The 14,404-nt window shown below is 37.9% G+C and overlaps 1 protein-coding gene across 1 annotated transcript in view; it reads right to left on the reverse strand.

Moving 5' to 3' along the window:
* LOC131966115 (voltage-dependent calcium channel subunit alpha-2/delta-2-like) overlaps positions 1 to 12,864 on the reverse strand; it is a 58,333-nt gene extending 45,469 nt beyond the window's left edge. Inside the window, exon 1 of the mRNA XM_059328546.1 lies at positions 12,462 to 12,864. Coding sequence (XP_059184529.1) covers positions 12,462 to 12,577 — 116 coding nt within the window. The 5' untranslated portion in view covers positions 12,578 to 12,864. The remainder of the gene's footprint in view (positions 1 to 12,461) is intronic.
* Positions 12,865 to 14,404: the final 1,540 nt, after the last annotated feature.

The raw sequence follows: 14,404 nt of genomic DNA on the forward strand, positions 1-14,404 counted from the left end.
AACATTATAACTAATTTGGATTTAATTTTTGGGCTACCCGGTGATTTTAAGTCCAATATTCACTCTTTTAGCTCTGTTTTTGGTCTCCACCAACTCCAGAGGGAAATATCTGGTTTCTCTAACAGCTTTGTGTTGCATTTTGTCCACCAGCTAGTCACTATCTGCTTTTGTCTGCTCTTTGGTGCTGAACAGGTAGTATACAGGGGGTTTCCATCTGAAAACCATCCTATGCGTGCGGTGAGAATGAACCAAAACAGATAAACTATAAACCAACCTTGTCTTCAACTACAGAGATATTTACCCCACTATTTAAAAAAACCCTACATAACCATTGTTTAACAACATATCTCTGTCCGCACCAGCACTCCAAACACTATTACCCATTTATTTATTTATTCATTATCTTTCTGTAGTGAAACTGGACTGTAACCCATACATATGAGGACAGACCACAAGGTGAAGTAACAATTGTTTTCATTTTCTTGAATAATTAAGCTGCAGATTCAGGTGATCATCGGCTGTATAGGTTCTGACTCCTCTCACTTAGTCATTTGATAAAAAATGTTTCCATTGAAATATAATTTATTGGGCAGCATATGGCCTAGAGCAGGGGTGTCAAACTCAAATTCACAAAATTTAAAACTTGAATAAAATCGCGGGCCAACATTGAACAAATAAACCTTTTAATATATACCAAACATGTTTTGCTTTAACATTAAATATGGAACCAGCAACGCTTATAAACATACAATATATAACTAAATAGTGCAGACATGCAAAATCAAATTTCAAATAAAAAACACATCAATGTCATTAATTTATTGAATAAAAATTAAATAAAAAAATCGTATGCCTCTTTTCTATTTGCATCCTTCTGATTTAAATATCAAAATAAACTTTTTCAACAGGTTAATAAATTCTGCCTTTCTTTTCGCCATTTTTGGGAAGGGGTAGCTCGGAGACAGCTCTAGCTTGAGGTTGCTATGACGACTGTCACAGAGGAGTGCGTTTCTGGGTCCTGTCCTGATTGACGCGCCAAAACAACAGCAGGGCATTGTGGGATTTTTAGTATTAGCGGTAAATGCGCCGTATAATACTGGCGGGTCAGCTTTTATAGTACAATAATAATATAATAATTTGGTATTGCCTCGCGGGCCAGAGTTTGACACCCCTGGCCTAGAGGTTGGTCGACAGCTCGAATCCTAGGACTGACAGGTCGTGGACTGAAGTGACCTTGAGCAAGGCACCTAACCCCCCACAGCTCCTCAGGTGCAGAAAAGTGCTGCCCTAACCCTAAGCATGGTGTGTACCCTGCTGTGTAAAAAAGAAGAAGGATGAGTTAAATGCAGAGGCTGGTTTTCCCCATTGCAGGACTAGGAAAAGATATCTTAAATCTTTATATCATAGCGACTTCAATGTGTCTCTCTATAACTTTTTAACCCCAGAGCCCAGAACTACACATATCACAAAATGCTGCTGTAATGAGCTTTAAATAAGTTAAGGTCTTAAATATGCACAGCTGTTCGCATGGATCCTGTGCTCAGTAGAGAAGTAATCTGAAGGTCAAGTCATTTTGTTACAATCAGATAAATATTTGCATAATAGTAAGTATGAGAATAAAAGATTATATTCTGTAGTTTTTATATTAAAAAAAATAGAAAGCAAAAATATTCTTAGCCACAGTGGACTGCTCACTTATCCTATACCAACAATGGATATCTGCCATTTGTACCCTTCCTTGTCCATGTTTCATCCTATTGATTTTGTTTATGTCTTACAATATTTTGTAACATGAACTGTGTTTGTTAGAGAAAGTCTCCACACAGTGCAGTTTTGTTGCAAATACATCAAATTCAGCAGCAGAAACACATGGACAACAACTATCCTGCATCCTACGATGGACGACTGCCAGCACCAACATTTTTATTGAAATAACATTAAAAGAGAAAGTTTTTCAAGGTTTTGGTTCTTGGCTACTCAGTAGTATGAGGCAGTATCTGCACTCCTACCAATACCTCTGTGAAATGTCAACTCCAACACAGAATCACACCCACCATCGGCTGCACACCAGAAACGCCAGAACCACCAGCGCTGTATGAGCACATGTGGTTCCAGCAGCTAATTCCCTACCAGCCCACGCAAACCAACCCAGGGCTTCAGTTACAAAGAGAGGAAGAGGAAGAAGAAGCTTACTGTGCTTTTGCAAGGAATGTGGATTTTGCTTTGGGATGCTTGTTCATTCAGACCTGCAGAGTGTCTGAATAAAACAAGTGTATGGTCTAAGTAGGTCTTTCAGAAACAAAATATCTTTCCTTTGTGACCAATTCCATTATTTTTAGAGCAGAGAGAAACATCAAACAGAGAGGTAAAACAAACTTCAGATAGATCTTCAGGGGCTACGTGTGTCCTTGCAATATCAGGAAAACAGAAATCTGCAGACATTTTTCTCCTGTTTTGATGAAACTGCAGACAAAGTCATGCTGCTGCTGATCAACAAGACTTCAGGATTGACTTGACCGGGCCTGAGGTGAGAGCTCGTTCTCTAAATGATCACTGGATAAACACAAGCTGAGGTCAGATAGCAACGGGACAAAGCAAACAACAGACGGCCGTATTGAACTGAATATGGTCCAATATTAATGTGTTTTTTAATGTTTCTCTGCACTGAATTATTAAGAGATAAAAATACATATCAAAGTGAATATCTAATTGCTGTTTTATGTTTCCTGTCAAAGCTTCTCAGATTTATTTTCTCAGACTTTGGAAAATCTCCCTTCAGAGCCACAGAAGATATTAAGATATATAACGTTTTCAGATGCTGAGTTGAGATCTTTAGGCTCAGTGCTGTGAAGTTTTTTGGAGTCTGTGTACTTAAACCAGCCAACCAATCACTTAAAGTGGATCATCAGCTGTGACTCACTGTGGTAACATCAATATTTAACTCATAAAGCCAAATATTTCTCAGTACTTTCATTGATTCAAACATCTGTGTGGAATATTTTTTGATAAACAGACCAATACACTCATGAATTTACCTCATTAAATCAACAGTAAAAACAGTTAACAGTGAAACAGTCTCAAACGGCCTTCACATAACTGATCATTTGACTGAAAATCTTTCATTTTAATGAACCGTAACCTTCATTTTACTTTAAAGCTGGGGTAGGCAGTTTTCTGGAAAAGGATAAAGACAGCCTCTCCAACCAGACGAGCAAGAGCATATGCACGCACTTCATACATTTGAGTCATCCCAATCGTAATTTTGATCGTGATACAGTTATATAGCAGAAATTCTATGAAAATTACTGTAATGGCCCTTGAAGATAACAACTGTAATTTGAGCCTCAAGCAAACCAGCTCAAGTTCATGTTCATGAATAAATGCTTGCAATATAATTTCAAGCATTTTAGAGATGGAGATAAATAGTTTAGCCTTTGCGGCTATTGCTATTAGGCCTCAGCTAGTTGCAGTAAGGTGCCTTTGGCGACAGTTAGCAGAAGGCTAAACTTTTATCAACATTTTCTCTCCATTTCTAAAATTCTTCACCAATACTGACACAGGTTTCATTGTGTTTATTGTCGGACTCTATTTAAGATTCATTTGGGTTGTTTTGCAGTGTGGGCAGTTGTTTTCAATACTAGAAAAGCAACGTTTACTGCAGGATTTCCCAACATTGAATGAGGCTTTCACCATCTGAAGAGATGTGCATGCAAATCTGCATTTACAGAGCAGCCAATAGAAGCCTGTATTGTATTTTAATCACCCAAAGTCAATTTCATTACTTTCAGTAGCAGCTTACATGTAATATACTTCTCAACTACTGCGTCAAACTGCGCATCAGAACAAGAATCTGTCAAGTTGGCAATGACGGCTTGTAGAAAGCTCCTGGCAGCATTGTGATCAATGTTAGTGCTGTTCCGTAAACTTAATGATTGTGCTGAACAACTTTTTTTCCCTGTGAGGCTCTCAATCATGTGCTGGCTCCAAAAAATTGGCATTCTGCCATCAATACTTTTAGTACCCCAGATCCAAAGTGTGAATACAGAGGAGGTGCAGAACCCTATTTTTTCTTAGACTACTTGACTTACAATATGCTGAAAGTTGTTTTTTTTAATGGAATTTATTCCTAAAAACCTGCCTACCCCAGCTGTAACGATCGCACTACCTCTGTGGAATTTGTTTTTGATACAGTATGGAAAAACACCCATAACTCATACAGTATGTCCTCTCTATGTCTTCTTCTTAAATGTGTTCTCAGTGATAAACAGCATAATCTCATCCCAAACTGCAATTTCAGAGCAGCTCACACACACAATCCTGCACAATTTATCAGAACTAAAGCAGAATCCTGCAGTATTAGGAGAAGTAGTGGGTTTCATGGTCAGTGCATCAATGTAGAAGCGCCTGCTATTAGGCACAGGGAACTGAATTGCTTAAGATGCAAAATGTTCTTTAAAAGACTAGAACCAGCCTCCTTTTATAAGTCCTGACTCCTCAAAGAGGGTCCTCAAAGACCTTGAGGATCACTGAATGACTGCAGTCTCATTAGAGATCTGTCTTTCATTCACTGCCTCCACATAGAATCTCGCTGCTCGGCCTGGTCAAATGCATTTGAGACTTTGTGGAGAGTGAAACATTTATTTGAGCTTTCAACTAAATGAGTTCGAACCAGGAAATAAATCTCAATACACAGAAAATCTCCCTGGATCCTGTAAGTGCCCAGAGAGTCGATTAATTATCAGTCAGACAGCTCCCAGCAGAGTTACGAGACAACATTGCAGATTAAAGTCTTGTTTCTTGTGTTGGACGAGACACAAATCTCAACTCATCTGTCCAGATCCACAGAAAGACACTCTTTACAATGGGGAGCCTATATTTGAATATTACTTGTTTCCCAGCTTTTTTAACTTATTATGAGCTGAACTTGAGTAAAAGACTTTTAGACCTGATAATGAATAGACAGCCCTCACTACGCATGCCTGACTTCTGATAGAAAAGTGCCAAGTTAAAGAAGTGGTGTGGAAAACTAAGATGTTAGCAATTTAGTTTTTTAGTTGTTGTTGACTATCACTCCAAAGGTCCAGTGAAGATTTGATTGAATGCCTGACAAAGTGTCTCAGACAAGCACAGCACCATTTAAAAGTGAAATTATTTTCAGCTTGAAGCAGTCAAGGCAGCAACAGAAAAGTGAACAGCAAGCAGGGCTTTTTATCTCTGTCCATATTTACATCTGCAAAGGTTGAAAAAAATATGTTGCTTTTTTCCTTTAAAATGCATTCCTGTTGTCGTTACGCTTAATTTTCTATTAATCTGTCCTTGACAAATGTGTCAATTTATTACCTGACACAAAGACCACCTCGGCTGTTTGATTGAAAATGTTTATAATAATGATCACTGAACCGTTCTTTCTTGCAACAGAGACACATTTCCAAAGATGAAACATTATGGAGAACAATGGTGAGTCAGCATCTTGTGATTGTCACACAATTCTTGTAAAATATGTAGCAAAAAAAGATCCCTAAAGCAGATTTGCAAATGCAATCTTGGGATTATACTCAAGATTTAAATCAGTCTGACTTTATTCTCTCTAATTCTGTTATGTCTTCTTATGTATGCTTTGGGGACACCACTAGTGATTCTCACAAAGGAGTTAACACCACACAGTTAAATAGTATAGAAATGTTTTATTTAATCATTTTTCAACAGAAAATGTCATTAAATCGTTAATTTGTAATGCAAAAATGGCATAAAATGCTGTTTTCCGCCTCTCAGATATGGACATTTCCTGCTTTTCTCTGTTTTATATCACATTAAACTGAATGTCTTTGGGTTTTGGACTGACAGAACAACACATTTAAAGACATCACCTTGGACTCTGAGAAACTGGGACATTTTTCACTATTTTCTAATATGTTCTTGCAATTAATCAATGAACTATAGAAAACAATTGCCAGATTAATTAATTACGTATAAAACAGAAAAGTGCATAGAGTGCACAAGTAAATTAAATAATACAGAATCCAAGTCAAACGTTTTTGAAGTATGTATTCACTGTAAGAGATGTTCTCAGTATCATTTGAGGCATTAAAATTTTAAAAGAACATGCAGGCAGAGCCGCATCATGAACTCACGCTGCCATCCATCTGCATGATTCATGTCTGAAAAATGCAGCAAAAGTAGGCATATATTTATTTCACTTTATACATAAATAGCACTTTCATTGTTGCATTAACCAGCCATCATTTTATGGCATATTTTGACTTGTTTGTTTGTAGTTGTAATTTATAGCATCAGACTCATCGTGAGAATTTGGCCCTAAATTTCTGGCATTATCAGAATTTTGACACAAACTGTTAAAAGACAAGAGTCAGAGTAGATATAGAGTCATAGATAGAGTCAACAAGCTTGCTGCATCAAATAAATAAATAAAATTATTCAAAATGCCTTTGCAAAGCCTTGTAAAAACCCTCCTGTGTGAATAAATCAGGTTTGTTGCATGACTGTAACAGAACTGCAGAGCAGCTTTAACGGCATGAGTCAGTGCAGCTGAAGCACAAACCGAAGTTTTTTACTGTGTGCTCCATTTCCTCTCCTCTCGAGCCCTGTGGGACGTCAGAAAAGTCTGTATCGCAGTGCTGCGATGAGGCGGCTGAACAGCACAGCGCACTTGTGCCTCTACTCTGTTACCTGCCATACGCACACACCCTAGGGAGGAGATCGAGAGAAGCTCTACGTCAAGTGACCTATATTCACTTACAGCAGAGAGAGTGAGGGGTTGAGAGGGTGGAGCGGCAGAGCGATAGGTGGAGTTTAAGAAGCAGGGAGAGGAGACATTTACAGCTATATGTAGCCCGAGGTGCTATATCCGTCTGCAGGAGGTGATTTGTTCATTTTTAACAGGGGGGATGGACCAGGTTCATTCAGTTCACCTGCGACTACCAAAGCCAAATGGGTTAATTCAGTTTCAGTAACAATTAAACACTGTAAATCTATATATCAGCCAGAACAGTATTTTTAAATACATTACTCTATTACTGTAAAATACATTGGCACCGTGTTTGTAACAAAAAGCATCACTGTAATTTTTGCATTTATTTTTTGTAAAAAATACTTTTTCTCACTATTAAATGTACTTAACACCCTATCTCTAACAAAAATATACTGTAATATTTAATGGTAAAATCTTTAATTGATGCGGCATTCATAAAGTATTTTCTTGTCAATTATATGTCAAATCTTTTGATGGAAAAACCTTTTATTTATACGGTAAAAAATGGAATAAATGCAATCTTAAATGTGAAATCAACAGTGTCAATATCTTTTTACCGTAATATTAGAAAAAAGTTGCACCGTATTTATTATGGTAATGTTCTGGCAACCACAGCTGCCAATTTTTAACCGTAAAAACAACGTTGTTTTTTTTTACAGTGTAGTTAGATCGAAAATTATCCAAGATTACAACTGAAAGAGGGAAAAAAGTGACAACAATAAATCCGTCTGCTACTTCAGCACCACGGACAGCGTCATGGCTTTATCAATATGGAGCACAGTTAGGCTACTGATATTACAGGCTACAAATATTACAGTGATGGAGGCTATAGATTCAAATTTACACAAACCTCAGTCAGATAAAAGATCAATGAGTCAGGCAGACTAACATATTCCTCTAAACATCCCCTCTGCCCTGAACTTTCTCTGCTCTTACAGTACATGTTTGAGAGGGGGGATGGCAGGTGAACAAGGGAGTTAAGCATTTAAACCAGTTTGCGAACAATGGGAATGTCATACCCCCTAAAATCAATTACTGTCTCTCTACAGCAGGGGTGTCAAACTCTGGCCCGCGGGCCAAATTTGACCCGCCGGTATTATACGGCGCATTTACCGCTAATACTACAAATCCCACAATGCCCTGCTGTTGTTTTGGCGCGTCAATCAGGACAGGACCCAGAAACGCGCTCCTCCGTGACAGTCGTCATAGCAACCTCAAGCTAGAGCTGTCTCCGAGCTACCCCTTCCCAAAAATTCCCGAAAAGAAAGGCAGAATTTTATTTAATTTTTATTTAATAAATTAATGACATTGATGTGTTTTTTATTTGAAATTTGATTTGCATGTCTGCACTATTTAGTTATATATTGTATGTTTATAAGCGTTGCTGGTTCCATATTCAATGTTAAAGCAAAACATGTTTGGTATATATTAAAAGGTTTCTTTGTTCAATGTTGGCCCGCGATTTTATTCAAGTTTTAAATTTTGGCCCATTGTGAATTTGAGTTTGACACCCCTGCTCTACAGCCTCGGTTTTTAACAGGGGGCCCGCAAACCCGACCCTCTTCACTGTAGAAAATGTTTTAAATGCTCTTCAAAATTAAAATATGTCTGAAAATACACATTAACATCAATTCAACATGTTATTAGCAAAGATAAACACCTATTTTATTTAAATGAAACAATAAAAAACTTTACACAATTTACACAGCACTGATGATGAACTTCAATCATGAGCTATTCCATAACTAGGAACTAGTTAGCAAACATTTTGGCCAGTAAGCTTTTAGAATTAGTTAGAATTATTATCTCAAGTTTGCAGATATTCTTGTGAGCCACAATGGATCATTTGACATTGATACACTGGGTTAGGTTTAGTCAATAGTTATTATTTTATTGCCTATTGTATGTACCATAACAAGGTCTGTTTATACATGGCACAAAGGTCGACTGCAGGCCCAATTTAATATGAAACACAATAGATGGATAGATATTATAGCAAATGTCAGATAAATAACTAAACGGACGATTACAACACCATCAGTAACGAGAGCAGCTCAACATAGACCTCTTCACAGCGTTATTACTTCACATAAAATTATGCGTAGCATCCAAACACACACAGTTATTTTGGTTTTACAGTTTGTTTAGCAGTGCCACTCTGGTAGGCACAAATGATCTGTGAGCCCGGTGGGTTTGAAGTGATGCATCCTGGAACGTCAGCCTAGTGGAACAGGGTGCAATTTTGTACAATATCTGTAGTAGAGGGTCCCTGCTCTGTCTCCCTGTTAGTTAAGGGGGTAACACTTTACAATAACCAACTAAGTGATGTTTATAGATGGTTTATAAACCGATTATTAACCATTTACAAAGTGCTATACATATTTAATCGTTAAATGTTTTCAACCAATTTCTTAAAGGTGTATGAATAATTTCAAAATCATTAAAATACTTAATATGGTGTTAAAAATGTTATAATGAGTGCAACTAAAACTATTAATCATAATTTAATTGTTTGTTAATGGTAAAGTAACTTAGTAGAAACATACATTAATATACCATCTATTTGCCATTTATAAACTATCTAGTTAGTTAAACATTAATAAATGATGCATTTACCATTCTAAACGGCCTATATACAGTTTATAAATGATGATTAAACATTAATAAACTGTATCTGTTTACCATTTATAAATGATGGTTATTGTAAAGTGTTACCGTTCTTGTAAAACAACGAGAAGCTGATCTACAGTATCAATCTACAGTATAAATCCATACATCAGTCCATCTAGCACATCTGAATTTATTTTTTAGCCATGGGGATAGCAATGTCTTTCTGTCCACCACTTTGGTTCAGGCTGAAATATCTTCACAACTACAGACACTTTGTACAGCCATCCATGTCCCACAGTGGATTAATCCTAATGACTTTAGTGATCCTCTGCCTTTACTTCTAGCGCCACCACAAAGCCGACATTGGTGGTTTTAAATGAAAAGTTGCCACGCATGTTCAGACATTCATGACCCTCTCAGGCCAAACTGTGATCTCTAACGTAAACCAAATATCTGCAGGTATAATGAGATTATAATCAACCTCAGTTGTACTTTGTGTTTAAAGGAAAATGTTATAATGTGAACACATAAAACTGGTTGAGCATGATAAACATTATTCTGTACCTAGTACTAAACATCAGCATGTTAGGACTTCAGAGTCTCAGAGCTGCTCACACGTCTGTAGCAGAGACTGTATAAAAGAGGTGGTGTCACACATTGGTTAGTAGATTACAGGTTTGAAGCCTTGAGTTTGGCATCCATATTTCAAAATGAACAGTCGACTCTGTAGAGTGTCTGTTATTACAACCAAATGCTGGTATAACACTTTTAGACAACAAAAAGTTACAATTAACTTACAATAATCAGAAGATTTGATTATGCCAAAAGAAACCTTGTCTACCCCAGCTCTGTCCAATGTTTGTGTACATATTCTTTCCATTTGGAAGCCAAAAGAAACAATTTAACGAAATTATCTTGATATTACATTATCGAGAAAAATAACTGTTTATTTTCGTGCATATTTCTCACGAGTTACTGCATGGAAAATGTAGAATATTAAATATTTATGAGTTGTGCATATTTATATGCATATTTATATGCACTACAGACACAAGGCTTTCCCCTCACCATTGACAGTCATGTTGAGAGCATGACAGGCTTTGTCATCTTTCAGATTTGACTCGATGATACTGGACGAGCATCACCAGTCTTTCTTTCCTTTCCTTGTTAAAACTCCACACACTCTGCCCTTTATGTGGTGTTGTTAGAATAAATCTCAAGCCTGCCAGTTAGAGAATCACTGGATACATCAAAAAAAAAAAAAATCGACAGATGCAGCCCTAGAGCTGTGATCTTTCTCTAACCTTCACCAAGTTTTTTCGGTAGCTGAAAACACGAGTAAAGCAAGATGCAAACTCTAACCTCCAGTGTCAAAGTCCTGCTCTCTATGTCACATTTCCAGGCTCAGAAGAAACATCGGCAGTGAATCTAATCCAGGCATCAATTACACTTCCTCCACAACATCCTTGGAGAGCAATTAAGTAGGATTAAGTATTAAGTAGTAAATATATATGAAGAGACTAGGGTTGCTATCTATCTATCTATCTATCTATCTATCTATCTATCTATCTATCTATCTATCTATCTATCTATCTATCTGTATGCAGAGAGAGAAAGCCACAGACAGACAGAGTCAAGACAGAAGGGGCGGGAGTGAAAAGGGCGAAGGGGAATAAATCCTCACTGCTGCAGTATTAATTCTTAATTGGAAAGAGATGCTGTTCTTCAGCGTAGCGATTCTGCTTCATTTAGCTTACATGAAGAGACCCAGGGCAGAGGGCTATGTAGCGGTTTCAGAGCACTCAGCAGAAAAATCAGCGGAAAGGAGGAGGAGGAGGAGGAGGTGGAGAAAGCAACGGCTATACCCTACTTGAAATAACCTAATTTATCATAAAACACACACATACACACACCCCCACACCTCCCTGATTTATGGACCCCTCTCCTAATTGGTAAATACACCTCAAATCTCCAGTTGTGATTGGCCAGAAATCCCTCACTGTGTGCCCCAAAGATGAGTGGACCATCTGGCCTGTTCCTCCCTCCAGAGCAGCCTGATTGCAGAGCCTGGAGGTGGGCCCAGATAACTGTAGTCTCAAGTTAAGTGCCAGCTGTACTTAACAGCAATGGGTTAAAGGTTAATAATTAAGAACTAAGCACGGAATTGATTAAAAAAAACAGAGAAAATGTTCATTTTCGAGTCACTTTTAGCAGGAATTCACTGCAAAACCACACCTTTCCTCTTCCATGCAACATGGTAAGCCTGCTGCTGTGTTTGTACTGAACATGCAGTACCACATGCAGCAACATGCAGAAGCTATTACTGCAATGTTGATGTTCTCAGGAGGTTGCCAGAGAAGCGAGTGTCTCAGATGATAAAGAAACTAGAAAGCCTGCATGGAAAAATCTAGTAGTGGCGCACAAGAACAGCAGGGGGAATGCTAATAAAAAAACAGAAGATCTTCTCAGTTTCACAACTGCACAGACTTAATGTTGCCTGTCAAGATACAATGAGCCTCTGACTGCTTTAACTAATAAAACCCAGGATCAGCCTCCACTGTGACTTCAGTTCTTTAAAGTAAAAGTGTCACTGCGAATACATCTCTCCACCCTTGCCATAACAGATTTAAAAAACACAGTAATAAGAGTCATTTTGCATAAAAGAAACAGAGATCTGATTTGAGGCAATGTGTCAATACATCTATAACCTTCAGTGTTATAAAACAAAGGTTATTGTTAATGGAGTGGCTAAATACTTGCTCAAATTCACATTTTATCTCCTATAAAAGCCAACTTGATTAAAAAAACATTTCTTCTGTTTACCTGAGGCACTGAAATGTGATGGTTCATATACATCCCTGAATAGCTTTCCAATGTATGCCCAGTCATATTGTGGACTACACCTTACACAGCAATACCCAGCTTTTACATTGATGCAATCGCCAAATTATATAACAGCAGAAAAATAAAAACTCAAGTATCTCTGGACACCAAAGCTGAGTGGACAAGCCCAAAGTTGTCCCCCCACCTCCATCCCTCCACGAGCCCCGGTGTGTTTTCAATCAGTGCGGCCGTCACTTACGTGTACTGCTGGGGGAATGTGAGAGCCGCTGCTCCAGGCCACGATGCGCTGAAAATCAAGATAATCTGGATAGATACCAAGCAGACGATGCTGCAAGACCTTTTGCCTATCGCCATTTTCCATTAACAATTCTCGTCACGGGGTTTCTGTGCGTGAATGAAGCGCTCCGGACCGTCTCCGGGGGCACACGGCGATATATAGCCTAGTGTGAACGTCCGGCTCAGTTTCCCGACGAGTTCATATTGGTTTCTGCTGTCAAGTGGACGCGGAGGAGGCAGGCATTGGCCGCGGAGGCATCGCGGACGGTGGGAGATGCACTAATGCAGCTGCCAAGACACTGCAGAGTCTCTCCTCCTGCTCCCACATATACACCACCAACACCAACACCAACACCACCAACACACAGGCCGGCGCGTCCACGACACAGCTCTCTCTCTCTCTCTCTCTCTCTCTCTCTCTCTCTCTCTCTCTCTCTCTCTCTCTCTCTCTCTCTCTCTCTCATCAGCAGCGCGTGGATCCAGGCGCGTTCACGCTCACCAGGCAACAGAGGAGCAGAAGATGAATCTGGTTTAGGCTTTATTTATCTCTGCAGAGCCACGTGGGATTTGTCATCGGCATAAATTTAGTTTTTATACAAGAACCGGCCGCTGCTCTTCTGTGTGGGTACTGTAGGCCAACAGGACGGAGCAGGCACAGTAATAAAGTAATATTATACTAGATTACATTAGATAGTCTATTCTAGGGGCAACATACTGTGTTATTTATATTCGATTGTATTATTATTCTCATGCACCTATTATTATTGTACATTTTTACTTCACTTTAGTATTTTCCACATATCATCGCCTTCCTGAAATAGTGGCCAAAGTCATTTTAAATTATTATTATTTATTTATTTATTTATTTATTACAAAAATGATCTCTTTTTTGCCCTAAATCATCTCCTCGTGACGCTGACCAGCTCTGGTAAAATCGCCAGAAAAACCTGAAGAAATTACAAAGGCCATTATGGGTGTCGATATGTAACTTTATACTTTTCCTACATAATTTAATGTTTTATGTGCTCAGCTCAGTGGTGAAATGTAACTAAGTACATTCACTCAAGTATTGTACTCAAGAACAATTTTGAGGTGTGTGTACTTTACTTGAGTATTTCCATTATGTGCAACTTTATACTTCTACTCCACTGCGTTTTATATTTCTTGTGCTTGTCTCAATGTATTGTTATTTGTATTGATACTTCTTTCTATTTTTGCTCTACACTTTTTGATGCTGTTACACTGAAAATGTCCCCATTGTGGGACTAATAAAGGAATATCTAATCTAATCTAAGTTTGAGGAAAATATTGTACTTTTTCCTCTGCTACATTTAGCTGCCATCTTTGGTTACTTTTCAGGTGAAGATTTAACAACAAAAACATATGATCAATTTAAAATGATTCTGCCTTTGTATTAATTAAACCACATAAAAGTGCTGCTTACACAAATACAGCAAAAATAATATTCTAATAATATATTCAGAATGTATATTAGTGGAGCGGCATAGCTCAATATATTATACCAATTGTTCATTTTGTGAAAAAAAGCACCAAATTTGGCAGATGTGTTGATAAATATGTTAAATATATATATGTTAAAATGAAGAGGAATGATCATCAATTATTCAATAAATCAATGTCATCAATCTAATACCAAGAATGTATAAAAATGATCAAAACCCCTCCAGAATATTACATCAATACAATAAGACATTTGGAACAACATAGAAAAATCCATGCTGTGATTTGGCTTCAAAAACCTTAGTCATTTTGGAGATTTCTGTATTTTCAATGATTGGAGAGCAAGCACTTCTGTTCTTAGAAGTGCTGAGAAACCATTAGCCCCACGGCAACCAGGGTCTGAATTTGTGATGGCCCAATAACCAGTTTTGTTCCCAATATACA

The sequence above is a fragment of the Centropristis striata genome, chromosome 3 (assembly GCF_030273125.1).
Source record: "Centropristis striata isolate RG_2023a ecotype Rhode Island chromosome 3, C.striata_1.0, whole genome shotgun sequence".
Taxonomy (NCBI): Eukaryota; Metazoa; Chordata; class Actinopteri; order Perciformes; family Serranidae; genus Centropristis; species Centropristis striata.